This window comes from Odontesthes bonariensis, chromosome 7, assembly GCF_027942865.1.
Source record: "Odontesthes bonariensis isolate fOdoBon6 chromosome 7, fOdoBon6.hap1, whole genome shotgun sequence".
Classification (NCBI taxonomy): domain Eukaryota; kingdom Metazoa; phylum Chordata; class Actinopteri; order Atheriniformes; family Atherinopsidae; genus Odontesthes; species Odontesthes bonariensis.
The window spans coordinates 11,066,749-11,094,453 of NC_134512.1; the positions used below are offsets into that span (position 1 = coordinate 11,066,749).

Sequence of the window (27,705 nt, forward strand, 5' to 3'; positions counted from 1 at the left end):
TTTAATCGCAGAATATATTGACAGTACAGTACAGCAATATAAGCACTGCCATATTGCTTCTATTTTTACATGCTGCTGTCCATTTAAACAAAACAGTAAGACAGTACTTGGACAGTAACAATGAGAAACACAACAAAGAGACAGGCTCACAGAGCACTGCGCCCTTCACTTTCCGCTGACAGGTGGCTGTGTAAATAGAGAAATGCACAATAAAGCATGATCTTAATTGAAAGAACAAGGACGCAGAGCATTCACTTCCCAGTAGAGTGATGTGTTAATGATGGGGTAAACAGGGACAAACTGGGCTGAAACAACTGGTCACACAGGGAACAGAGATGCACAGCCACAAAGTCAACAAAACAAATCAGAATGATAAAAAAAACAAAAGAAAACAAGGATACATGATATGAAATGACTTGACATTGTTCATAGCCCATCATTACTCGACTGGCCTTCATTCACATGTAACATTGTCTTTGTTGCTTGAGCCTCAGTTTGCGTGTTACACAAGAGCTCCTGTTATTTATTACGAACCTTATGGTCGTAAATAAGGGCGCCACAGCTGTGTCCTAACACCATCTCCTCCCCCTCAACTATCAAAGGATCCTGGGAGCTGACCTGTCATCAGTGACTGTTTTGCGCAGCTTCACCCCCCGCCTTATAGTCACTAACATATCCACATCATCCTGGGTCACAGAGGACAGTTCCTTGGGAGCACAGTGTGTAAAATCCCCTGGTAGCAAACTGGGGAACGGGAACTGACCCTCACCAAGGGCGTGGGCGCTGGCTACCAGCTCTCCTATCTTCTCCACCAGGCTGTGACGGTTGGCGGCGAGCAGAGGGTCCTCCTCGGCACTGTGGGAGACAATGCCAGCAGCTTGCTGGGTGTAAACAGTCCTGTCTGCGCCTCCTCCTCCGTAGCCCCAAGCTGTGTCAGGGAGGCTCATCCTCTTTGGAGAAGCCCTTGTGTAGTCACTAGCGGATGGGTCATCACCATACAGAAACTCCTCGCTGCCTGTATGATGATGGGATGGGCTACCATACCCTGGAGAGTCTGGTACTGTGGGGGTTTTAACCGGCACAATGGGGGGGCGAATTGGAATGGGGCCAGATGTGGACGGTGTGCGTCTCACACCCGTTTTTGAGGATGGCGTCCGGCGGATGGTGGCTGTCCCAGAGGAAATAGCTCCAGAAACGCTTCCCCCAGCACCATTAGGGGTTCCCTGCAGGCTCTTACCTGCAGGTATGCCTGCTGTGCTGGCAGGCCTCTTGGTTTGGATCATACGGCGGTAGCTCTGAGCAATGTTACTGTGGCGGGGGATGGTGGAAGACTTGTCAAAGTCTGCCTGCCCTTCACTGTCAGCATCCCCGTTGAGAGAGTAGCACTCATAATCAGAACCTAAAAGTGACAATAAGTCGCGAGATTTTTATTTCTAACACTGACTGATAAAAATACTGGCAGCTGTCTTTCTGATGAATTAATTCATCAATTCATCAAAATTCACTGACAGTGATTTAAAAGTGTAACCACACCATATCTAATACTCAATGAAACTGGAAAAGAGAGGTAATAATTTGCTTCATTCTGAGAGAGTGTTAGCTGTTCAGGATGGGAGTTACCTTGTGAGGGTATGGTGTCCTCAGAGCAGGAGGGGGTGTTGGTCTGTGTGCTGTAGCCACTGGAGTACTGCAGAGAGTCTCTGCTGCTCTTCTGCTGCTCAATACTCAAGCCTCTTGTCAGAACCATAGCTAGGGTATTTGCTGCTGGAGATAGGGGCTCTCCATGCTGAAGCAGAGGCATACACAATCCCAGGCAGGTAGGAAACACATACAGATTAGCGCATGTTTACAAAGCAATAGACTACACTGCAATCCCCATGCCAGTAAATTAATTTACTGACATTTACATTTTTCACCTTCTGGGGACCTCTTACCTTGGCTGTAATAATTCCTGGGCCACTTCTCACTCTGTGTGGATCATCTAGTTGCATCCCGGAGTATCCCTGCGGACTGGGCGGAGCCTCCATTCCTCTCATCTTATCCGCAGACTCCCTCTTGCGCTGCAGAGTACTGGCCAACGATGGCTCACAGGAACTTAACTTGGCCCATTCCTGCAGCTGCAGATGGAATAATCAAACTATTTTCCAACTTTGCATCTTCAGAGTTTGCCATCCAACAGTTGCACTCTTAATTAAACTCAGAGGCTGCTGATAAGGCTCATGATCTGGTTAGATGCATGTGCAGAGATATAAGCAGACAAGAGCAGGCTATGGCTTTGTGTTAAATCTTAGTTTAGTGAAAACAGCAACAAGGTGATTGTGCGGTGTATCTGCATGACAGAATGTTCATGGCAGTGATAAAACACAAAAAGCAAAGAAGCAACAAAGGTTTAAAAGAGAGAACCCAAACAAAAAATTGCAAATAAAAACAAACCTTCCAGCTAGGAACCTTTGATGAGGGTGAGGGATTGTTGGATCCAAGAGGGTGGTTAAATGTGGGGGACGCAGGAGGTATGACAGAGAGAGGCCTGATGGTGCCAGTGTGAGAGAAAGCAGGGCGGAAGGTACCGAAGGATGAGCATGAGCCAAACTGCAGAATGGACAAATAAGTCTGAGTCAGAGTGCTCAACATCCATGAATAGTCCACGTCAAACTACACTGCGGCTGCCATGGATAGCCCACAGGCTTTTTTTAAGCTATAGATAACAATGAGGGAAATGCAGTGCACATCAGCGTGTGTGAGTGAGTGAGTGTATGTCTGCAAGTGTGCACGTCCAGCAAGGCGAGTAGATTGGTGAGAGATGCATGCAGTACTAACCGCTGTAGGAGAGTTGCACTCGCTGACAGACTGGCAGGTCTCGGAAGCCTCAGAGGAGGCTGAGCTTGTTGATTTCTGAGAAAGGGAAGATGGATTCAACAACAGTGCAGTTCCAAAAAGGAAATAGGGAGAAGGATGTAGGTGTGAGAGACGCATAGAAAGAGGCTGAGAGTTGCAGAAGAGTGCTGATAACTTGAAAGAGAAGGATTTTTTTCACTCCCCTATGGGATTTAAAGACTTTAGACGAGATCAAATATAAAGTAGCCTATAAAATAATTTCTTCAGAAAAGGAACATTGCATCAGTTGGTGTGCTGTTATGCTGCTGAGTGTGCTCTGCACACTACAGTACGCTCAGACTTTGAGAATCTGAATAACTTTATCAGTCCAGTGGGATAAGAACTGAACATTTGCAAATGATAAGGCTCTATTACAGGAGACACGAAAAGCTCAGATTGACTATCAAGCTCACACTGAGACTAGGGATTTGTGTCTGAAATGCAAACATTAAAAAGCATATTGAGGACACCAGATGGAAAACCATTGTTAAAGAGTGTATCACATACACTTTGACAAGAAAGTGGTGTTGTTGCTGTGTCTTCCTGCCCTGCGGCATTATTGCTTGAGGAATCCCTGGAGATAGCAAGGCTGTTTTGCTGGAGTATAAAATCTCTGCTTCTCTATCTACCTCTGATTAAAAAAAAGAACAATTAGGAGCTTAGCTGACACTGCTACCTGGCTGGTGATATCAGAGGGCATGGGTGACGGAGGCTTAGAATGGGTGTTGGCATCCTGGGAGACGAAGCCTGAGTCGTGGGAGGAGACACTGCTGAGCCGATGGGCTCCTGCTGAGGGCATCTGGAGCAGGCTGTTGGCAGGATATCACAACAGTATAAATCTAAGTATGCATATTAATGAGTATTACGATCAATATTATCACATTCTCATCCCCTGTTCAGAAAATTTTCTTTATGGATGCAGAAGGTTTGTGTGTAAGCTGCGCTAAAGACAAAAAAGGTTAAATGAAATTTTGATCACAAAAAGCTGAGAGCATGAAGGCCGTTTCAATTGCGCCGTTCTTTTTCATTTTTGTGCATCAAAGAGCATTAAAACATTATCCCTTATTTGATTTGCATTTCCCTCTGAAGATTAAGAGGGTTTGTGCTTTTTTTGTCTCCTGCTTTGTTATTCTCGCTCAGCGTTGCTTCCCTTTGTCACCCACACATTTTTTAAATGTGTAACTTGCGCTTCTCACCTTCCCTCCACAATCCTCTCCCACACCTCCTCCCTCCCATCTCCCTATGGTACATATCTGCCGTTATCATTCCTCATTAATCTTCATTCTCTAGCATGTGGCTTAAGGAAGAAAGCCAAATTAAATATGTCAAACCAAATAGTCATTAATCATTTAAAACCACAGACCATCTTTAAGTCTTTTCTCTCCTTTGATAAATAATCTTGTTTTTCTACATCTTACTGCATTTTCAAACTTTTGTATCTTTGACACTTTTTATTTCAAAATGGAGCTGTTTTGCTGCTAAAAATTTAATTGAAAGGTTTTGTTTTATTAAGAGAAAATTTGTAAAAACATGGGCTTTAATTATAATTAAATATCTTATAACCACACATTTGTCAGTGGTTGGAATGTCAGTAAAGACAGAGACAGAGTAAAAAAAAGGATAAGGTGTTAATTAGTACAAAAATCAAAGCATATCTGACAGGAACTGTAACACTATATACTAATATCCCTTAAACTCAACATTAATAAATTGTATTTTTAAATTCAGATTATTCTCTTAACGTAGAATTGCACATTTATAAATAAACTATTGAACTATCGTCGTCAACATTACAAATTTGTGGCTTTAGGGTTGTCGCGTAGCCTCGTGGCTTTCAGGCTGTGATGTTTGACAGCCTTTGATGTAATCTGGCAGTAAGAAGCTTGAGAATGATAAATCTGCCAAGAACAAAGGCTAAGGAGCTGGCGCGATACCACAGGTACTGCATGTCAACTGTCTCAGGTAGTCAGGCAGCTCGGTGAAGAGGGTAACATGAATGAATGTGCGACTTTAAAAGTTGAATTTCTTTGCTTCTGTGATATTAGGTGGGTTAGAATTGAGAACATGCATGCATACTTGTTCAGAACAGTCCCTGCATCAACAAAATCCATCATTGACAACACATATATCAGCCACAAATAACATGAAGGAAGTTTTTTGTCAAAGCAGAGTATTTCTTTCTATTTTTGAACATGCCTGGAGAGGATTTTTAACCAAGTGAACAGATAACCCTGAGCAGCTAGTGCAACAAAGTGTGTGTGTGTGTGTGTGTTTTAATATGTACCTGCACATGCTGCTTTTCCTGGAGCTGGTGCTACTGGGCGAAGAAGGAGGGGTCTGGTAGGACCAGCTATAGTCAGAGCCTTTCAGGTCCCGGATCACCTGTCACAACACATCACAACATGGTGATAACACAGTTGCAACAACAGATATTGGCATACAGTGCTTTTACAAATGACAGGCACTGAAATGTGCAGCAGAAGTTAAAAGCCTGGAGTAAACCATGTGTTTTGGGGACCATTACACCTGTGGATTGATAGACTTTTGTTAATTTAGCAGGCTTTTATCGCAGCTGGGGAGAGTAAAAGCTCTGGCTCAACAATGGCTGTTTATGGCACTAAAGTTGTATATCATTAAAGTAACATTTGAATCTTGTCATAACCTTGGAAATTTTATTGCGATCCAAATTACCTTACCATCTGTTAGAAAGTGAGATGTTAAGTGCATCATCAACATACAAAGAATTAGGAGTAGGACACCCCTGATACCTGCTCACTGGCCGGGGGCAGCTTTTGTGGGTCTTCGGTTAACACAGTGAGGTCATCTACAATGGCTTGTAAATGGGTAATCTCTCCAAGCATGGCAATTTCCACATTCTGTAAGTAAAACAGGATGGATCAAATTAAACATCTATGACATCAAAAAGAGCCTAAAGGCTCAAACATACACTCATTTTACATCAGTGCTCTTTAAATATATAATGCTAGGCATTTGAAGGCTTTGTGTTGCTCACCACCACAGGCTGAAGTAAATTGATGAATGTACAGTAACGTCCTCTCTCCTCCAAGAGTGCCCTTCGCACCGCCTGCTTCTCCGTCTCCTCCATCAGCAGGTACAAGTCGCTGACGTCTTGCATGGCACTGTCCAGCTGGGGCCGCAGGTTTCCCCGGCCTGTGCACGGCAACAGCAAGGGTGCAGAGGCACAGAAGAGGGTGGGAGGGTTGGAGCGAGGGAGGTCAGAGGAGAGGGGAGTTGAGTAAACAGAGAAGGAGAGGAGGAAGAATGAAAACAGAGGGGAATTGAAGGGGTGGGTGATAATTACAGAAGTGACATGAAGTGTCAGGGAGAAGGAAAAGAGGAAAAATGATTAGAACAAAAAATGATAAGCTGCCGCGTACTTGAGGGCAATGCACGAACAAACATGGCACTCAGATAGTTCATGCACATGGGAATGAGAGGATGCTGAAACATGTTGTCAAACAGCGATGATGTACAGATCCTGAAATGGATGTGAACAGAAAAACACCACTGTACAGAATGGTCAGCTATCCAAGACTGCATTCCCTTGTACATGAGATGATAAATGAATCAATGACAGAATGAGATGAAGATGACCAATGAAATGCCTCATTCCTGCTCTGATGAGCTGATTTACAGACACACTGCCAATCACTTGCAAACACAGTAGATCATACTGTACACTGTATCTTAGCATTTTTAGTTAACTCTACTGTAACTTATTTATTGAATGTATAGTAGAAACTGAATATATAATTAGCAACACTGACTCTATGTTGCCTGAATTGAAATCCCTGACAGCAATCTAATTGTCTAACAAGCAGTATGCCGCAGATTTATCTGAACATTGTCAGCATGTTCACCGCATATCAGCTTCATGAGAGAAGCTTTTAATAATGCTCCAAAAAATAGTAGATCCATAAAAATATGACAGCTTATCAATTTATAGGTCCTCAAAAAGAACTTTTAGCTATAAGCCTTCATCATGAAGTTAAATGTCACCACAAGACAAAGAAGCTATTATTAAAGTAACAACTTTTTGTCTGACAGATATGTTTTCATAAATTTCTCCCTATTTAACAAAAGCGTTTATGAAAAATAGAAGGGCTACATCTCAAGCAAGCAGGACAGGCTGTTTGTAAGCAAGGGCAAGTTACAAGACACCAGCAAAACAAATATGCAGTATGTTCTTTCTTGGTCATTTATTTCATGGCATTTTTTGGCATTTCGCAGCAGTACATGCAAAGTTAATAAGGTCAGTTAATGATGTATGAATGTAACATTTAGCTGCTTCGCAGGTTCATGACTTGACAGAGCACTTGAGCAAAAAGAAAAGCTGTCTAACTTTTTACTTACACAAAAACTTTTTGGTGTGGAAAAAGCTAATTTACTAACACCTATGTATTATTTACATGCATTATAATTATGGATTTACCATGTGTGCATCTTAGGTTTATAAATATGAGAAATCAGATGGTTGATAAGCTGCCATTGTTATATGAGTCAAGTATGCATGAAGCCACCACCAGCCGTTGATGCTCTATGTTCAAAATCAATAGAAAATAGCAAATATGTTTTCCTGTAAAGCAACGTTATAAGAATCTTGAACTTTTTTGCATGGATCAAATAAACACAATATAGTGTGTTAATTCATGATTTAAGGGTGTTTGTAGGTGGACTTCTGCACAGGTTCAAGTAGTCTTAGTGCTGAGCTCAAAGCAATGTCAGCTGGCAGGCAGTAATTTACCCACCTTATAGACAGAATAGTCCTATCAATCTTCTGTAGTAAAGAAGCATTTCCCTCCAACAAGCTGAAATATTCCACCCTTTAACCAAAAATGCTAAGAGAGCACAGTGCTTTGTCTGACTGGCAGGTTGATCTAATGAGGGTTTTGATGCTTGTGAAGTTCTCATTAAGGGGCAAAGAACAGCTGACATACCTAGAAGCTCTACAGCCAGGGTAAAAAGCCAGAAAGAAACAGAGGAGCGTTGCAGTAAGAAGCAGGGGTGGAGAGACAGAAGAACAGGCAGAATTAGCTGTAAAAACAGCAGCACATTGTATGTTTACGACAAGCCCGTACAACTGGTAATTATACCAATAGGAAGTCAATTACAACCAGTAGTAGGGGCAAATGCAAGCACAGCCAGGAGAGAGATTAATGTCTTTCATTTATAAAGTAAATCATCCAAAGCTGGAAAAAAAACTCAGAAATTGTACCAAACATTTTGATTTGACAGAGTTATTATTTCTCATTCGGCCCTTTAGATGGTGCTGTTTCACTATTAGACACTATGACAGCCTCAGCACCAGCAGCTGAGAAGCCTTCAGTGACAGCACTGAAATTTAATCTGTTTTATATCAGATCTATTAATGAGCATTCTTCAAAAGTATTCCTTACCTTTTCTTGCTTTCTTCTGGAGTTTTATGGTATCTAATGACTTCCGTTTAATTTCATGACGAGATCTCTTGTATTCTGCATTGAGAGCAAGTGGGAAAAAAAAAGTGTATACATTTCCAAAAGACATTGTATATTAATAGAGACTTTTGTTTTTCTGATTGTTAACCTTTGGCATGGTCTTTGTCCAGCTGATTAGCTGTCTTTTTCCATTCCTCCATCCTGTCTTGGAGTGGCGTAACCAGGCCTTCCATGAGGACACTACAGTAACAAGCAGAGATAAAAAAAAAGAGGGGAATGAGTCCAAGGATGAGGGGAACAACAAATGACTTCATTTATATGACAGAAAAAGTCTCAGCGAAGAGCAGCAGAATTAGATGAAGGTTAAAAGAAAGGGTCTGGAACCTGGAAACACAAAAAAGGGAGAGAAAACATTGCAAAGACAAAAAAAATATAGCCTAAGTGACTCTTACTTGGTAAAATGGCGTAGTTTCGTCTCAATGCTGCGGTGTCGCATACACATCCTTGTCAGAGCTGAGCCTATGTCCCTGGTGGCACCTTGGTACAAAATGAAAAAAACTGTCAACTACAGTTGAAAAGCTTGTCATTACAAATCACCAGTATGTGCCTTGACCTAGAAAAATAAGATTTTCCATGCAAGTACCCAACACATCAGCGGAGTATTCTAATTCCCTCCTGTCAAATGGACTTATAAGGGTATTATTCCTCATCTAGAGAAGCATTTCCAGCTGTAGCCACAAGGTGAGCACACTCTTTACTGCAAAAGCAGAGCCCATAAATGTCACATTTGTTTGGGTGATGCAAACAAGGTACAGTGCCTGAAGACTAGAGCCTTACTTTCCCTCTTTTCTTCTTTCAACAAAACAAGCGTTTTCCCCTTGACGCTTCAAGACTGCATACATGACTCTCACCAGAGTGTAAATAACAGCTTGTATGAAAATGGTTACTGTACTTTTCCTCTCTCCAGAAGTGTAATTAAATGGGGTCTTAAGCTTCTAAAGCCGTGGCTGGTTCACTGTCTTGCTGATGGTTCATAGGCCTGTGTATTACGTGGTGGCGCTGATCCTGTTGTAATCTGGGCCACATACAGCTAATCTGAATGTCTCTCACCATACGCACACACAAAAATGCAAAAGGAGACAGCAGCACACAGGCCTCACAGGGTGAGCGTGATTGTATATGTTTTAATGAATGATTTTTGGGGTGCTGACGTTTGTGTATGACAGGTGGTGTGATTTAACAATCACCCCCCCAGCCTTTCCAACACCCCTTCTATCCTGAAGGAAAAAGGAGGGAACCCTGTAAGGGGATATCCCTCTATTCTTCCCTGTCTGCTCTGCCTTTCCTGTCCGATTTCCTAAACACCATTCATCCAGGGCAGGCAGAGAGAAAGAGACACCAGCTCTAACCTTCACTGTAAAAACAGGCAAGAGGAAAGAGTGTTGCACCAATTAAAACACAGGACTAATATAGCAGGCCTGAAATGAAACCGAGTGTGAGGAATGCTCCAGATTGTTGTCCGGTGAGATCTGTGCTCCTTTCCTGATCTCATATAAAGAAACGAGGTTACTGTCTCCAGGTGATATCATGTAACATTGTAATACAAAGACCATTTCACTCTGATACAACTTCACTTAATGTTATTCAACTTCAAAGACCCTCAAGAATAGATCCGGAACCTGTCTCAGAGAGACATTTTCAGCAGACACATGTAGAATAACTTGAGTGTGTTTGTATGATGGGCAGAGGAGGTTAGGGTCGTTCTGCTTTGCTAGGTGACTAATTTAGCGTTGGGGTTAGAGGTGAAAGTTTCTCCAGCTGTGTCACATACAGGCATTAAACAAGTGATTGAAGTAACATGTGGATCATATATGCTGAACCCTTGCTATAAATACAAAAAAGAGGGGTCCTTCTATTAAGGAATGGAGTACATGTCAAAATAATGAAATCATTTATACTAATTGTATTAGAAATGTATTAAATTTGTAAATGTTTCTTCATATAGGCATTACAGAGGCAGCGACAGGTCTTGCAGGATGATGGAAGTCTGAAGGAGTGCTGGAAGGAGCAATGTGACCCTTTATATCTTTTTAACAGACCTTGCCAATGTCACTGTTAGCTGGAGAAAGCCATCGCTCTGCTGTCCCTTCCACACCTGCCAATTTCCCTCCCGCTCCCCACTTCATCCCTCCAGCCTCTTCCGCTCTTTCTTCCCCTCCCAAAAGGGGATCAGCTGACAGCTACATCCTGGGGAGCTTCAGAGGCTTCCTGGCCATGTCCAATAGCCCAGCCAGCCTCTGGCCTCGACCGGATGTACAGGGATGCAGCAATTTACTCCCACAGCACCCTGCATGGCCACACAGCATGTGACAAATATATACAAGCTAAGAGGAGGGTTTAGTCTGACTAGAAAGACAGATATTTAGCAGAATACAGAAAAAACTCTTTCACCTTTTACGTTTTTGACTTTCCATGTTTCTTTGAAAGTGAATACCTCTTCTTAAGGTTTCATTTATTTTTTTCTCCACATTCTTTTTCAGATTGGAAGCCACTTAAATAAACTTCCAAGTAGCTAGACGGCTGCCTACAAGTATGTAATAACTGGAAAAGTGATTATTTTGCAAAGTGGGACCCCTGGGGATCTAGAGGGAGCTGGACTGACCTTATTGCAGACACCCACACGTGAATGAACGAAACAAAACCAGGATGGAGGGGATCTGTTATGCAACTCAGCTATATATCTTGAGACATGGAACAAACAACTGGGAGCAACTGAACAGCGCAACAATGTGTGGTTCATTACACGAGCCTTGCTGTGCCTGTATCTGACACTGATGGCGCCTGGCTCACTCCATATGCTCAATAGACATTTAAAGCCCCGCAAGATCTGGTGTGTATGTTGAAAAGTACATGGGATTGCTTGTGGTAAGGCCAAGCCCACATTGGGGGATTTTGGTAGGAACACAAAGATCCAGTCTCCAAGACCAGTACACTGTGGTCCCAGCGTTTAGTTAGTGGTTCCACCCCGAGCTCTGGTTCTGATTAACTCTCCTGATTCCTTGGGGAAGGAGGAGCGTTTTAATAGGCCTTCTTTATAGGGGGCTCTCCTGCCAGGAGCTAAACTGCCACAGCCTTCACTCCCCGATGTCTTCAACATGGGAGCTTTGCTTAACCATCTCTTTCATTCAACATCTAAACCTTGGTGTTTAACTCAGATTTATTTGGAGCTCAGACTACCAAGTTGGAGTAAGATTTAACTGCAGACAGACTTGTGTGTTACCTCCAGTTTTCCGGCTGAATTCAGGTCAACTGAGATCAGTTTGAGCTCCAACTATCTCTATTTCCTGTGTAAATAAAAGCATTGGTGCAGAATGTACAAGCGAAAAGTACAGAACATCCTAACTGTTATAATTTCCAGGAATATGAGGTCCCTTTCATTTAGCTGGTCTCTCATACAGCCGCTGTTGAGCTCAGGAAATTCCATCATCCATGGGACAACAGTTATTTCTCACACTGGCACCTTGGATTTGGAGCTGATGGCGGCTGGCACAGACAGTTAAGCTCCCTGCCTTTATCCTCCCTCACCCAACCCTTTTAAGCGACACAGAGTGTGAACTGGCAGGGAAACAGTGAAGGGCACTGATGGATGAAAGGGGCTATGAGATCAAATTGGAGGCGATTGCAGGATGAAAGAGGGACATACTGCTGCGGTGGAGGGTGAGTTTAGCCAGTCGGGGGGCAGAGGAAGTGTCGGGTGGCTGCTGCAGGTGCAACAGGCACTGCCAAGACATCTACCACATCAAGTCCACTTGATACGTAATTCACAGAGAGTAGGAGCAAGTGGAAAGAATCAGATCATTTAATGTCTTCCATTGTTTTCAAAATCTTTTTTTATAATAGTGCAAATGTCCTCCAAGGAAGCAAAACTAGTAATTAAAACCTTTTTCATGAAAAAAAAAGTTGGAGAGAAATTGAGGAGAAACTGCTCTGACTTTGTGATCTCCATTAGTCTTGTCTAGCTACGAATGAAGAAAACATCCAACTGAAACTTCTGAATTCAAAACCTTACCAATCATCATATGCTGATATCATCAAAAATTGACTTCGAAAGCGCAGCTGGAGATCTGATGGTGCAACACAGTGGACGGATTAATAGATAAAACAGTATCCATTGTGTCTGCTGGTTAGGGAACAATAGCCTCTGATCTAAAGAAGATTAGTGGGTGAAATAACCTCATGTAGACATATGGATGTGGAATGGAGTGTTGTCCTGAAGCAGAAGAGTTACAAATCGAATTAAAGTTACATAAATTGTAGACAACAGTGTGCGTCGATTGAGAAACCGCTAACCCTAACCCTTTCATTTAAAATCTGACTTCAGCATGAATGAATTAGCGTTTTATCTAATTCCATGGACATGATTATAATTAAATCCATATTAACATTATAGTGACACTGTGGTGAAAACTGTATTTCATATTATAAAGAAAGCCCAAGTGATCTCACATTGCTTTAGCTGGAGAAGTAGCTTTTATCAAACCAACATCTACTATCATCTTTGTTCATGCTTGTTTCACCTCCTAATTATATGTGAAAATAATTACTGCACTTTTTTGTCCTGACCTAATTAAACTGCCATAAATGGAACCAAAGATATAAACTCTAAGAAGGAAGCGTTGTGTTTTTAAAAAAAAAAGAGAGCTAAATCTGTGGGGAGGTTTCACAAAGCAATTATTGACACTTTAAGGGCACTGTAACTAAAAATGTCACGGTAATTATGCTAACTTAATATTTGATATACGGACATTACCTCACCGAAGGGGTTTTCCCTCCCATTGTAAACCTAAATTAAGAGAAAGGAATACACTGTACGCATGTTTTGCTTTCATTTCTGGTTGCACGGGTTCTGTACTCTGCTTGCTCTTTGTTTAGAGGTTAAAGACAGAGAAGGCAGGCAGGACTGAGGCAGCAGCAGCTCTACACCTAAGCTCTGTGCATTATTATATCAGAAGCTAAAGGCATTCTTAAAAAAAACATTTCATAGCAATTGATTATTGCAATTATATAATTCAAACAATACTGACACAACTAAGCAACAATGAAAACATTGTTTAGCCAACAAAATTAGACTTGAACAATTATTCCAGCAATATAACTCTCATTTTTATTCAATGCATTTATAAAACGTGACTAACTTTTCAAACCGTCATCTAATGTTACTTTATCTTGCAGATTTCTTTAAATATGTCATCACTTCAGAACCATGTAGAAATAAAAAACAAGAAGGTAATTCTGCAGTTTCTGGAGCAGTTTAAGAGGATTCCAAGCAAAACTTCAAGACTTTCATGACAGGAAACTGTAAACCTTATAATAAATCCTAGAAAGAACAAAGACAGACGTGTTTTTTGTGTGGATTAGGGAAACAATTCTGTTAATATGTGTGTGACAGCAGGGCTGTAATTTATGCTTATCAAGTGGTCTCTCAATAATCGATTAAAAGCTTAAATTTCACAAAATAGTGAAAAATCACAACTTTCTAGACATCAACAATGTCACATTTTGTTCAATCGAAACCAAGAAATAACTTATGTAAATTGCTACAAAGCAGGGCAGGTAAATGGTCTGGTGATTAACACGGATGCCTCACAGAAAGTTCCTACTTTGAATCTCAGCAAGAGCCTTCCTGTGTGGAGTTTGCATGTTAACTTACGGCGTAGGTTTTCTCTGGGTACTCTGGCTTCTTCTCAGAGTCTGAAATAAAACATGTATATTGGGTTCATTTGTGATTCTAAACTGAATTGAGTATGAACCTGCATGGTTGTTACACTGTAAAAAGAGTTTTGAGTTGTACTTGATAAAAAATAAGTATATTCACGTGAATCAGATTAATTTTTTCTGGTTTCCTGCTGGCAGTGTCCTTCAATCCACTTGAAAATGTTGTTCTGTCCTTGGGGGTGAACTCAATTAATTTGCTTATGAGCAACAGAAACATTTAATTTAAATTTGTTCTTTTTTTTGTGTAGTCTCGTTTGTTTCTGTCCCGTTTTGGTGACCTGTCCAGCGTGTTTACCTAAGCTCTTGCCTGATGAAAGCTCTGACGGGCCCCAGCTTGAACAGGATGAGGCAAGTACAGATAATGGATGGTTGGATGCATGGATGTCATAAGGCAGGGAAATAAGCAAATCCCGACATTTGAGAGGCTGAAAATATCCCTAACCCTAAACAAATGTGAGTTTGTTTATGAGTCAACGTGTGCCATGTGTGCCTGTAGTAGAAATCAAAACTTCATTCCAAGCCTTTGTGTCACTTCCTTACTGTAAATGGGGAATGTCTCTTGTTACCAGCAACAATGCAACTAAAAGGCACAGGAAGTGGCCTCTCGATCAATTGTTTTTGTCTCACACAAACACACACTCATCCCATTGTTGCCTGACCAGACAATGCACAGCAAGTTTCATCTCTCAACCAGAAATATCCGCAGACACAGACGGCCCGCGGTGTGCCCTGATGTTCTGGGTGTGCATTAGAAAGAGACTCAAGGAGGAGAAGGAGGAAAACAAGCATTTTTTCTCTGCTGGAGGAGCTTCCTGTTCAGGGATACAAATGTTGCTAAAAATACTCACTACCTCTTGTCCAGATGTGCTTTTCACTGGAGATGAAAAAAGGGACGAAGAAAGAGAAAACAAGAAACTTAAAACAAAGTATATAAAAGTCCTTTCACTTCAGGCCTTATGAGGAGGATACTGAAATCTAAAGGTGATGGGATGTAATAAATCTTTACGTGATAGCCAGGATCCTTGATAGCAAATATAGAACTCTCTTTATAGGAGCTGAACCGGCGAGGCAGTTTCATATTGTGACTCAAGTTATCCTACTCTCAACTGGCAATTGTTCTTATCTCAGCCGAAAACATTGCCCACTTAATGCTGCCCTGCTCATTTGCAAACAATCCTGCATACAATTCTGACACCACTGCTGCTGCTCCTCCTGTTAAACATACAACATGTCCATCTCCATCTGTAGCATTTTAAGTATTAAGTTAACCTGAACTAAAGTTTATCATCACTCTCCACCTTCTTCTGCATTCATTTATGTGTAAGCTTCAGATTTGAGCGTCAAAAAATATAAACATGCCTTATGTGCTCCAAACAATATATTTGTATGTACATATATGCTCCAAATATTTATCCTTTTATTAAGTCTCCTACTGGCATGTAAAATCCTTAATTCTCTGCAATTTAGTTTAAAAGTTTTAACCCCTTCAGACCCTGCGTCCATTGGAATGGACATGACATATTTCTGTCTCTAAACCAATAAATACTCTGTAATTTAATGATGCCAGCAGTGCATGTTACTGATTGGATCCTGATTATCCAATCACAATCATTTTTATGACATTGAGCAAGCTCTGAGAGAGTGACAGACATCAGACAAGACAAGCATGGCTGAGCGACTGCAGAGAGGGAAGAGTAAGTGTCAATTTTCAATCAAAAATATCAATTTATGTTCATGCTGGCCAAATAAATTTGCTCTCAGTATAATTGTAACAGTTACAAGTGATAATATTTGAAGTTATTTTGAATATATATCATATCATTAATTCATAGGATTTTTTCAAAGTCTGATGTCCATTGCAATGGACATACGGAGTTGGGCGGGTTCAGCTAACACTAAAATGTTTAGTGTCAGTATGTAAAGATACAACATATCTGTAAGTTTTTAATTTTCATACAGTTTACTATGGGAAAAACAGATTTTTCAGGTAATCTTATCTGCAGTCACACATCTATTGTGATCATGTGCATGTTCAGATTGCTTTATTTCTGTATCTTCTTGCAGGCTCCAGGTTTTACTGGTGATGACCTCACTACTGTTCCCTACCAACTCTATGATACACCATAAAGTTGATGTGCATGTTAAAAACTGTACACAGACTCAAAACCATGCAAACATCCAGTTCCAGATGTTTAGGTCATACCATATTGGTTACCATGTGGAAAAACTCAGCATTATTTTCCTTAGGTTTTTATGACATTTTACGCCCATTTTGTCGTGGCGTCCATTGGAATGGACATGAAAAAATACTATTAAAAACATGAGATATCAAAAATGTGTTTTTTGCACTTTGTTTTTATGTTGGAGAGGAGTCAGAATCAGTTTGAAAAAAAATTTTTTTTTCAGCCAAAAAAATGCAGGTCTGAAGGGGTTAAATGAGCCACTTCAGTTCATAGAAACTGTGCATAAGTCCTCCCTTACATTCCTCTACAAGCTGTCTGGTGTATTTTCCCTCCCCTCTTTTGCTTCCTTTGCAGCTGAGTTCATGTTCAGGATATAGCTGAACACAGTGTTCCACTCTAGCCTTGTGTTTGTCTCCTTAGTTCGGTATTCAACCTCAGCATGAAAGTTATGCAAAACCAAAAGATTTGTTTTCCCTCCGATCATTATTTCCTCTTTGTCGTCTGTTCCTCACATTACTGGGGCAACTTCACCATTTACTTTTTGCATCTAGATACTATAATGGCTGGAAAACATTCTATTGCAGGATGACCACATTTACTTTTGAGGTTAAAGCCTATAAACTCTTGAGACAAGTCATGAAGAACTGTGTTGGAAACTATTTAGCTCAGTCTGAAAGACAAGGTAAACAGCTGAAGGGGAAATAAGAGGATTCTGTTGATACTTAATTTGGCCTTACAGTTGAAGGTCATGAAATATCTGAACAGCCAGCATACAATCACCAAAATGGCACAACAAACCTTTATGTATCAACAATTGCAATTTTCTATGCGACTTAATGAACATAATCCAAAACACTCGAAATGTATAAGCTCATTTTATGATTCAGGTCCATAGTTCCAGATTCTAACCCCGTGATTCTGTGCATAGATTACAACACAGATTTGTATCACAACATGAAATGCCAGGCTTGATGAATGTCAGTTTCGATCACATGGGTACGCTCATTATTTGACATGTCCATAAAAATAGCTGTGCTGCTGGGATAGCAGGGAAGACAGTAATCCCCTGATCTCGCTCAGCATTAGGCCACGACCGTATCTCGTCTATGCCAGGCTGTCCAGATGGTGTGTAGGGATATCCGCCCCATCTGCCAACCCAGAGAAGTACAGCGGCCAAGCAGATTACTGCTTCGCTGACACACTGATCTACAAGCATACCTTCACTCAGTGTGCACTGTACAAGTAAGAGGGAAAAGACAGAAGCAACCAGAAAGGGCTTGCAATGGCTCCCAGGAACATTACGGCTGTGCGTATTTGTGTGTAATGGTGCATGTACTACCGGCTCTGGTGTGCATATTAAAAGAAAGAAGGTCTACATTAGTGTGGACAAACTTGCAGTGCATGGCTGACTGTCCAGTGATCCCAGAGTGTGATTTTTTAAAGCTGGGGTTGGCTGATGAGGAAGGGAAGCAAAGGCAGTCTCTGTCTGTGTGTTACAGAGTGGGGATAAGAGGATTAACTCAACGCCTCTGCCTACCCTGGATACCCAGAGCTGTAGAAATCCCACAGCAACCACAACCCCCATCCAGGTCAGCTTGCCCCCCATTAGACCTACTTTACTCTCAGAAAAAAAAAGAGCCTGTGTTACACACTCATGGACCATTAGCTTTGGACTACCAGCCCTTTGACATCTATTCAAATAAACCATGATGAAAAATAGGACAACACATATGTTGTCCAGCCTAGCAGCAGCAACACACAGTGAGTCCAGTCTTCTTAAATGCTTCACACAGCTTTTAATATGAGTAACAAAAAAGGTCTAGACGATACACCACAATCCATTAGCCTGACCCGTCTAATAATAAAGCATTCCAAAGAGCAGCAGGGCTTCAAACTAAGTCACAGGAAAAATGGGTGTTGAAACATGAAACATGTATCTTTGTGAGGTTTAAATTCTCCAAATATAGACATCTAATATAGTCTTTGCGGCTAGCAGACCTTTATTGAACCCAGATGCAAGCTTCCAGTTCACAGAGGCAGACGTGCCTTCAGACATGGATCCATCAACGCAGCTTAAAGAAGCAGCGCTGTCAGACAAAGTGCCAAAACGCCTGGCAGCCAACTCTTACAGCTGCTTCATAAAACACAGACGCTGACGCCATGACCATAAACTCTAAAAACTGACTGCACATGCAAGAGGAAGTCCAAACATGAACACAGACCGAGGTGTTTTTGACACATGCTGAGAGGAGGCTGACTCAGGTAGAAGCAGAGGGGGCCATCTCACACATAATACAGTTATCAGAGGTTTATTTGAGAAGCTGACCTCAGAGTAAAAGACAACAAAAAAGTTAGGACAGGAAATCATATAATCTTTTCCCAATTACTGTCCTCTCTCTCTCTCTCTGGATCTATCAAGAAGTACTGAATGTTGCTTTCTTTGGCGAGGAGCAGGGAAGCGTGTGCAGACTTCAGAGTGTGAGAGTTAAAGGGGTGACGGGGTGAGTGTGTTAAAGGTAGATTAAAGTAGGCAGAAGAAGAACGTGGTGAAACCTCCAGCTGTTCCAACAGCTGCAGCTTGTCTCAAAAACACAAGAAGGGTTCAGGGTGACAGAGATGACGGCCAACAGTTCATAGCTGAGGGGCACACCCCCTGTGGAGCAATCAGCCCTATATGGCTGTGAAGACGCTGAGACAAACATGATCACTGCAGGCAGCGAGACCCACACACACATGAGGGGAAACAGGCAGACAGAGAGTGAGGAGAAACAGCAACAGGGACAGAAATAGGACTTACAAAATGGTGAGCAAGTAATTTTATTATGCTATTTATCTAGAGTCTTGAGTTATTAAAATTAGAATTACAACAAAAGTGCAAAGAGTACGACATCTGCATGGTGATGTATTAAAAGAAAATTTCATTATAACATTGCAGCTGCCTGAAGGTCAAAGTTGCCTAACTATGTCTTTGGAGCCAGCAGTCTGAGGTTGAAAGGTTATTCCTGTGCACCACAGGCCAGTTCCAATAAATATCGACATTCCTACTGCCAAATTAATTAGAGTTTGGTGCACGGAAAGACTAAAACAGCTCCCACAGGAGAAATAGGATTGAAATGACACTCTGTTATAGAGCACATATAAACTGCACAATATGTTCTGCATTCTTTGAACCAATTAAAAAGATAAAAGTTCAAAGAAAAGGTCAAGTAAGTACTTTAAGATTACCTAAGGTTTGTTTCTGGTGAAATGTTTAGTCCAAAACACACTCCAGAACTCAAAGTTATGCCTTCAAACTGCACATTCTGTGTATAGTCAAAGCAGCTGCACTTCATCAGTGTTAAGCTGTCCCACAACAACATTACATACTAAATGCTAAAATGGCAACAGGCTCGCAATAGCAAAAATAGTACTGCTGCTGCAGCATTCATAATATTAGTCCCTCCAGGATTTTACAGGCTTTTATTGAAACTGCTGCAGCCAAAATTGGTAGATTCCCTAAGAAGTTTCAATGTTTAAAACATTATTTACAGTGAAATGCAAGAAAAAATAAAAATGTCTTCTTTTTTTTTTCTTGGTATGATTCATTAACAATTTACAGTACAGAAAAATATGCTTTATTTATAGACGAACAGCTGCACATAGGGGGGATTTCACAATGTTGGAAATGTTTTCGTGGCTTCTGAGTGGGCGACAGATTCGGTTCAGATCACAATGATTGGTCCCAGCTTTTACAAAAACAAAACGCAGGCCAGTCCAATTCAGTTATGGATCATGCGCACCAAAAACAGGAAACTTCACTCCACTCTTATCGTGACTCTTTTAAATTCCAACTAAGAAGTAAAAGAAAGATGTGATCATAATTGAAATATTCACCTTCAACCCAATAACCCATGTACCACCGATCTGTCAATCAGCAGTCACTCGGTAATAGTGAGAAAGAGTTAGCAGCAATTGATTCAAAACAGATTAAATCCAATCAGGAAATGTGCACTCAACTAATGACCACCAAGACAGAGACCATGCACTCTATTTGTTTTACCTCCAGCAAGACCTTATGGAGCTGAGATCATGATCGTTAACAAGATAACAAGACTTTCCTATCTGCTGACTCTACACTAGATGCACTCAGGGTTACTACTAAGAGTGTATCCCAGAGGCCAGATTATTTAAAGTTGATTTGGCATGTTAGGATTTGATAATAGGATTGTTGTGGATGTGTCTGTGAAATCCTGAATGAACTTGGAATTATGTCACTGCTTTGCAGGTGTATTGATTATCTATGATCACCATTTTAGTGAGAAGAATTACTGATCTACTATTTGCTTAACAAAACTAATGACAACAATTAGCTGGGGCTGGTAAAAACTAGTTCTCCAGGTGTAGTTATATGTCACGGTATAAAAACTGGACTTGATAACATCGTTAGCTGAGAAAGCAGGAGTTGAGTTTTCTTCCTTTGTTCTCAAAACCAATCCCGTTCACACTGTAGAGGGCCGCAGACTTATTGGTTTGTGGACTCCTGTTTGAAAAGCCACCTTGGGCTTCCAAACCTGTCCAGGGATGACATATCAGGCCTGATGTTTATGTTAGCTTGTTATGGGATTTTGTTTTCATTGTTACCAGAGTACTGAAGGCCGTCTCCGTCACATACATAGTGTTGAATGGGAGGCTTAACTTTAGAAACTGTGTTTAGTCTGGGTGCAATGTCCTTTGACAATCAAAACTTTTTGCATGTGTTCTCCTGGAAATATTTATTTCACACTGAGTGAGCTTATTACAGCTGGGGTACTCCATGTTCTTGAGGCTGGAAATGTAGAGGTCCATCAACATAATTCCTTTGATACTGTAAGTATGCATCAATATCATCAAAACAGTTAATCTGCTATGTTTTAAAATAATGTCCACGAAGACAAAAACACAGTCTTATCAAACTATTTTATCTACATTTCAAATTGTTGTGGCTTCTCTTTTGACATTTTTCCCCACTGTGCACTCCAGTTGCACAGAAGCGTAGAAATAATCTTTGCACTGGATGATTTAATTTGATTCAAGACCCTGCATCTGTTAGTTGGTTTTATTGTATGTGTTTGTGAGGTATGTGGTTTTAATCCAGACCGCATCAGTTCGCTGTTTGCACAGTTGTGAATTGTTCTCCTTCAAAGATGCTTTTATTTCTTGCAAACCCATAAAATGCACAAGCTCTTGTCCACACAACAGACCAAAATACATTGGGTTTGATACACATACTTTTGGCAAATGGGTCACTTCATCCTACGTGTGCAAATTTAAGTTTGACAATCTCTCAACCTCAGCAGACTCAAAGCCTCACACATCCCCTGAGATCTTTGGTTGGAAACCCCTTACACAGTGTTGTGTAAAGGTCAATTCTACTATCCATAAAACAATGTTGATAAATGGATTTCAAAAAGAAACATCACCAGTTAATGTTATTCAATTTAATATGATAAAAATACCACATCTTCATTTTTTGTCCATTGACCATTCAGTATAAATCTAATCCATGTTTCATTAGTTTCTCTTTAATTGCTCTCAAAGTCTCTCATCATTCATACAGTCGGTGGCCTGAGAAAGATGACATTAATCCTTCAGTTAATGTCGCTCGGAGAGAAGCAGAAGAGAGGTGGGTGTATGAGTGACATGCTTACAGGGCTGTTGTGTGTCTATAGCTGCTAAAGTCAGTTCACCCATCTTTCTCATCTCTCTCTGGGCCATCGATCATTCTGCTCTTTTCGCTTTTTTTACTGCACTTTTGCTTTGAAGTCTTGGCTTGCCATGGTCCACACCTTCATTTTATTGAAGCAAGCTGCCAGCTATAACCTGCCCGCAGGTTGACCCGAGTCCCGAGTCTACTGTGCTTCATCTTGCATAACTCATGTGCGTTCTCATCAGGAATCACTTATGGTAGCTTGATGTATCGCCATGGCAATAAACTCTGTACTGGCGACTTTGGTTGAACACTGTTGCAGATATGCCACTTTATCTGTATTCTCCAGCAGTCGGTGTTCAATAAGGAGTGGTAGAAGTGTTTAAAAGTATACTGGCATGTGACCTGTAAGGTCAGTTGGCCACCTACCAGCTGTCACCTTTGAATACATATGTGTGAGTGTGTGTATGTGGGTGTGTGCCTGTTTGGTTCAACGCCTGTGTGATTGCATTTGAGCTCATGTCAGGAGCCTTCGCACGCTCGTCCGAGTTAGCAGGATCTTTTTGACCTACATACTGCTCTCGACGATCAACTCCAAAGAAATCTGTGTTAATCAGTTGTGGTCAGCCTCTCTGCTGCTGTTAGCAGTGTGACAAAGCAGATCAGCAGACCTCATTAAGACTGAAAAACAATAAGCCCAGATTTTCCTTTCTTTGAGCCACCTCCCCCGATAGCTGCGCCCACATTGGATATCTTAGCGTGGCACCATGATTGTGAGAGGCAGCCAAGAGTGTTGCACCAACTGTCCACTTTCAGAAGAACATGAAAAAGCTATGAATATTCTCTTTGCTTGTTCTGCATGAATAGTGATTTGCAGAGTGTCACATTAAATATCAAGAAGAAAAACTGTATAGCTGAAAGACTATCCCTGCCATCTGCTATAACCCTTTGTACCACTTGAACAAATGGAGAAAAGGTGCAGACAACACTGTGCTTGAAGGTGCTCAGAAGTGTATTTCTATATTATGCTCAAGCAAAACACAAATATTCAAATGCACATTTTTTTTTAGACCTAACTTGACAGTGTATGAGCATGAATTAATGCAATATTATTCCTCTCACCTCTGGAATTGGTAGACATGTCCGCCACCTTCTGAAAGGCATCTAAAAAGGCCACTGTTGCCAGAATTGTTGTCCTGTAAATACATTGACATATGCTCACTGCACCCTGACTCTGCAAAGAGTCTGTAAACATTACATAAGAACTTTCATCAAATCAAAAAAGTTTGCTGTTCACATGAACCACTTCTCACCTGAGTTGAGAGTGCAGCTTGGTAGCCTTGGCACTGAAGTCTTCCCACACAGGATAAGAGCTCTGATAAGAGAAAGGGAAAGTACTGTGTGAAATAAATATCTCACCAAGGACATTTAAGTGTAAGAGCACATCCTGTCAAACACACACACAGTATGCATACAGATTTTGAGAAGACATCATGTTTACTCTAAGAGTGTACTGTCTGGTGCAACTTGATGAAATTCAGTTTTCTCATAAATTCAGACAGATAAAATACTGGACTGAAAACCAAATACGGTTGCAATAACTCAAAGAGCGCTTGAGTTTTTACTTTGGTGTTGGAAAAGACTGGTTTCTAACACGCTCCGTGCTCTGAATTATATTTCAAAAATTCACCGTGATGTCTTAGTGCATGCTTATTTCATATCATTATCAATCAGCAAAATCGCCATCCTCTCTCATGTGTGCACACAAGTTCCAGGCTTCTGTTACTTGAAAGAGCTATCCAAACTTCATACCAAGACTGTTTATGTACAGGTAGCATGGGCGTGTCTTTAAAAAAAATCTGGATTAGATTTAGCGTTGGATCATCACACTCTGCCTGGAGCTATAAGTGCAGAAGCCAAACATAAAACACATTCAAGGTTAGATCCCATTAAAGCAAGAGCTTCAGCCCTGGAATAAGGGGAGGAAAGGTATAACCCCTGCGTGCCACTTTAATGGATACGAGCCAAAAATCTGGCAATGACAGAGGTTAACTCCCAGCTTCCACTGGATAAAGTTCCTGCCTCAGATAGTTATCCAGGAGCCATTTTCTCCCAAAAAAAAAACTTGAGCCATGAGCTTCACAGCCTCAGTTTGCACTCGACTTCAACAGGTGTCTAATTAGCTTGTGTGGTCGCTGACTACCAGAGGCAGGAGGGAGGATGCGCTGCCAAAACAGATGAACATTTTCATCTTCTTCCACACCGAGCAAGGCCCAGGGAAGTAAGGGTGAATAGAAAGATTGAAGTAAGGAGAAGAAGGTTTGACCCATCATTTACTGGAAGGTGAGGTTGAAAGAATCATCCTTGGTGCTGGTAAAAAAGTGTTTAAATCACTCTGGGTCCGGTTGAATAGTCAGACAAATTACTTCCTATCATCTTTTCCTAAGCTCTATTCCGTGACCTTGTGGAAACCATCATGGGGTGAAAGAAAGATAATAGGAGAAATGAGAATCCGGTCACACTTCCACGAAGCTGTGATGTGGGTCTGCAGCACTGAAACTACAATGGTTAAAATAATATTCTACAAAAGTGCTTTAGATACTTTGTTTATTGCAATATCATGTTGTCTCATGTTACATGAAAATTATGTCATGCATAATGAATTAGAGATAATCTAGAATGTTACTTTTAAAGTTAGGAACTGAAAACAGTAAGAAAAATGTCAAAAAAGTGAAATGCAGTGATGTCATGGGCTACTCATACTCATCCTACCATCCATATATGTAGCCACATGAATCTCAGTTAGTACAACTGGATGAAAATAATCAAGCCTCGCTATATGAGTATATGTGGAAATATCACCTTTCTCTCATAAACCATGTCCAGTGTATCCTGTGCTAAAGGAGATCATTATTGAAGCCTTGGGAATTATTTCCTTAGCATGTACAGAATTGGAACAGCCCATAACTTGGCTGCTACTTAGACAGTTCTGGGTAATTTCACTCGGTTGTGAAAGTTCCCAAACTAAAAACGACTTTTCGACTGGACCTTATGTGCTACTCAGTTCTAATCCAATAGCTGATCTACTTCTTGATTCCTGATATAATCCAGATGAGTCATTGCTGTATTGGCTTCACCCTCTGACTACTGTGCTAACATCTCCTACTTTTTTTCCTGTGGCTTCATCAGATAGTTATATAACCAACAGGTGCAGCTAGAAGCAAGACTATATAAGTTCTCTGTATGTGCATCATGTGAATAAGTTAGAACTTTACTCCAACATTGTGCACAATCAGGAAAGCGGTGCTGGTTAAAGCACCAGGGGGTTAAAGCTGGCCTAACGGGCTTCTGTTGCCCAGCAAAGCTACGGAAATGAGGTCAGATCTTTTTCTCAGACAGTGAACATCGATACTGTGCTGACTAAGGGTTCAGCCTCATTCATTTGTGCTGCTTATCAATACACAGACTCCCTCTTTCTGAGAGCCCCTGTCTATCTCTCTCTGGTCCTGGCGTGAGCACAACACAAAAGAAAAAATATATGAAGCCAAAGCAGCGCTGCAAATAGCTAAAAGCTGATTTCATTGGAGCCTGACAAATGGTTGGTCCATAAATAGTCTGTCCGAAGGCACCACAGCCCTGGGCCTTCAAATCAATGAGAAATATGTAAGGTTGAAAGCACAGCCTAATGCTCGACTTGTTTCCTGTTATGAGCACTTTGTAAGCGTGATGAATGTCTCAGACAATGTGAAGACTGGGATCTGCCTTAAGGCCTGATGGATATGTTCACACTTTCCATCTGTCATCACAAACAACAACAGACCACCCTGACCCTGGTACAACTTCCTTGACTTGACCCCTCCCCCAACAAATACACACGAATACACACACTTGCATGTGAGTGATTGATGGTGAGACCCATCCAATTCCTGCTTAAGAAATTATATCAAACTAGCTCGTGATTTATAGAAATTACCTGCAAAGTGAGTCCATTAAATGACTTAGGTCAGGGTTCCAATTGTGTACTTAACAAACTGCAAAAGAAATGTTTTCCTGCCACAGGGCCAAACATCATAAAGCATAATCAGTAATCTGTCAAGCCTGTTTCTGGGGTGGTGGAAATGCTGTTTTCTTTCAAAGCATTATTCCATAAACAAGATGAAGAGGAAACAGTAATCTGGGGTCAAAAGTCACATCATCAGTTTTGCATTATAATAAATGCACATCCTCTCCTAATTTTGTTTACTCTCTTTCTTATTTCTCTCTATGAACTGACGATTTGGAGATTGTTATTGTTTGATTATGATGTTAGATTTTAAACACAATACCTTAACTAAACACATCGCGCAATTTTGTGATAAAATCATATGTTCTGCTGATGCCCCCATGCAGGTATTGTGTGGTAAACAGGTTGACACACTGGTTTAAGTGTTGTGGCAACCACTGTCTGACGGACCTGCTGCACTTTATGCAAATCACACAAAGAGAAACATGTTTCATCTTTCAATTTGTCCTGCAGCGGTGTATCTAGTGGGGGGAGGATCCGGTGAAAGAGACAAAGGCAGTAAAAAATATGTGTCTGATCAGCCACCGTGCAACCACAAAGGTCACATCAAATCCGAGTCTACTTTAATATCTGTAGCCTATGTGTTACCTTCATGTCGTTAACGATGGCCTGGAATAATCCACCCAGCGCTCCACACTCCTTCTCCACCGACTCCATGGTGGCCAAAACAAACAAAAAAAGCTTGTGGAAAGACAAATATCAGACACAATATCCCACAGTTCAGGCTCGTTCAGACATTAGACTTGTAGATCTTTGTTTTGTTCATCCGCCCTTCGTTGTCCTCTCCTACAACAACGCTGCCAGCAGCCGTGAGGATGCGAAGCCGCTCAGCCAGCAGCCTGCGGAGCGCACAGACAAAAAGAAATGTGCTGCTCTGTGGCACCGGGTGCTGCTGCGCGCTCCGCCGCCGCTACTCGCCTCTCGGAGGCTCGGGAGGGAGGGAACAGGCAGGGACGCGCTTGGTTGGACTACAGACGGAAAACGTGGAGGGCACATGCACGGTGGCTCCTCATGATCACCACGTTTGCACAAATAACACAGAGAGCCCAATTCTGGGGTAGAGAGCAGGAGGAGGGGACTCAACGGGAGACGGGATCGCAGGGGACGCGGGGACGCGCTCCGTTGTTATTAACGGAGCAGATGTCTCGGAGCTGGAGTCTCCAGTCATACGATCCATGGGAATGGAAAGGGGGCTGGTCAAGTTTTTTTCTTGGGCGAGGAGGAGGGGACAAGGAGGAACACCCCCTTTTTCAGCCTCCCTTTCACTCGCGCAGACAAAAGTGAAATCTAACTAACTGTAAAGCATGTTTTCCTTGGTTTTACCTGTGTATTCACGCATGGGTCTGTTCACTATCTTTTTTTTTTTTTTTTTTCAGGTAACAGCAGCATGTGGGTCATTATCACCTCACAGTGCATCGGTTAATCTCCCTAATCCTTATAACAAAAGACAGATGTTGATTCAAATCGAAGTTATCTCCTGAAATGGTTAAACGTTTTACATTAACTTAATCCCCTCTCTTGTCCAATGCCCCAAAAACATCCTACCTTTAACTTGATCATATAACAAACTCTAACACTTAGTGTAGGTGCACCTGTCATGCTGTGACTCACCTTGACATAACAAAGCCCTAATTTGAGGTGTAAAAACAACTCTGAGGATCTTTCTTTGTGGGCCTATTTCTGTTTTCGAGTACTGGGAGTTATTGCACC

At 41.4% G+C, this 27,705-nt stretch overlaps 1 protein-coding gene across 2 annotated transcripts; it reads right to left on the bottom strand.

Annotated features, from left to right (window-relative positions):
- On the bottom strand, window positions 1–27,144 carry mtss1la (MTSS I-BAR domain containing 2a). 2 transcript variants are annotated; one of them, XM_075469444.1, is made up of 15 exons: window positions 26,584–27,144; window positions 23,246–23,307; window positions 23,055–23,128; window positions 8,762–8,846; window positions 8,458–8,549; window positions 8,292–8,366; window positions 5,888–6,045; window positions 5,643–5,750; window positions 5,159–5,256; window positions 3,551–3,683; window positions 2,818–2,892; window positions 2,434–2,589; window positions 1,935–2,117; window positions 1,621–1,786; window positions 1–1,399 (listed from the first exon to the last, which is right to left on the bottom strand). In XM_075469444.1, the coding sequence occupies exons 1-15, from the start codon at window positions 26,650–26,652 to the stop codon at window positions 597–599; spliced, it is 2,337 nt and encodes a 778-aa protein (XP_075325559.1). In that variant the 5' UTR covers window positions 26,653–27,144; the 3' UTR covers window positions 1–596. The 2 variants fall into 2 exon arrangements, with proteins under 2 accessions (XP_075325559.1, XP_075325560.1); XM_075469445.1 differs by lacking the exon at window positions 2,434–2,589 and having other exon boundaries at window positions 26,584–27,143.
- Between the last annotated feature and the right edge of the window lie 561 nt (window positions 27,145–27,705).

Bases quoted from the DNA above. Each gene is read 5' to 3' on its own strand.
- mtss1la (XM_075469444.1), bottom strand. From the start codon at position 26,652: ATGGAGTCGGTGGAGAAGGAGTGTGGAGCGCTGGGTGGATTATTCCAG. The intron at 8,550-8,761 runs GTAAGAGTCACT...TTGTTACTGTAG, and splicing joins AAACTACGCCATTTTACCAA to TGTCCTCATGGAAGGCCTGG. The intron at 2,893-3,550 runs GTAGCAGTGTCA...TCCCTTTCTCAG, and splicing joins CCTCTGATATCACCAGCCAG to AAATCAACAAGCTCAGCCTC.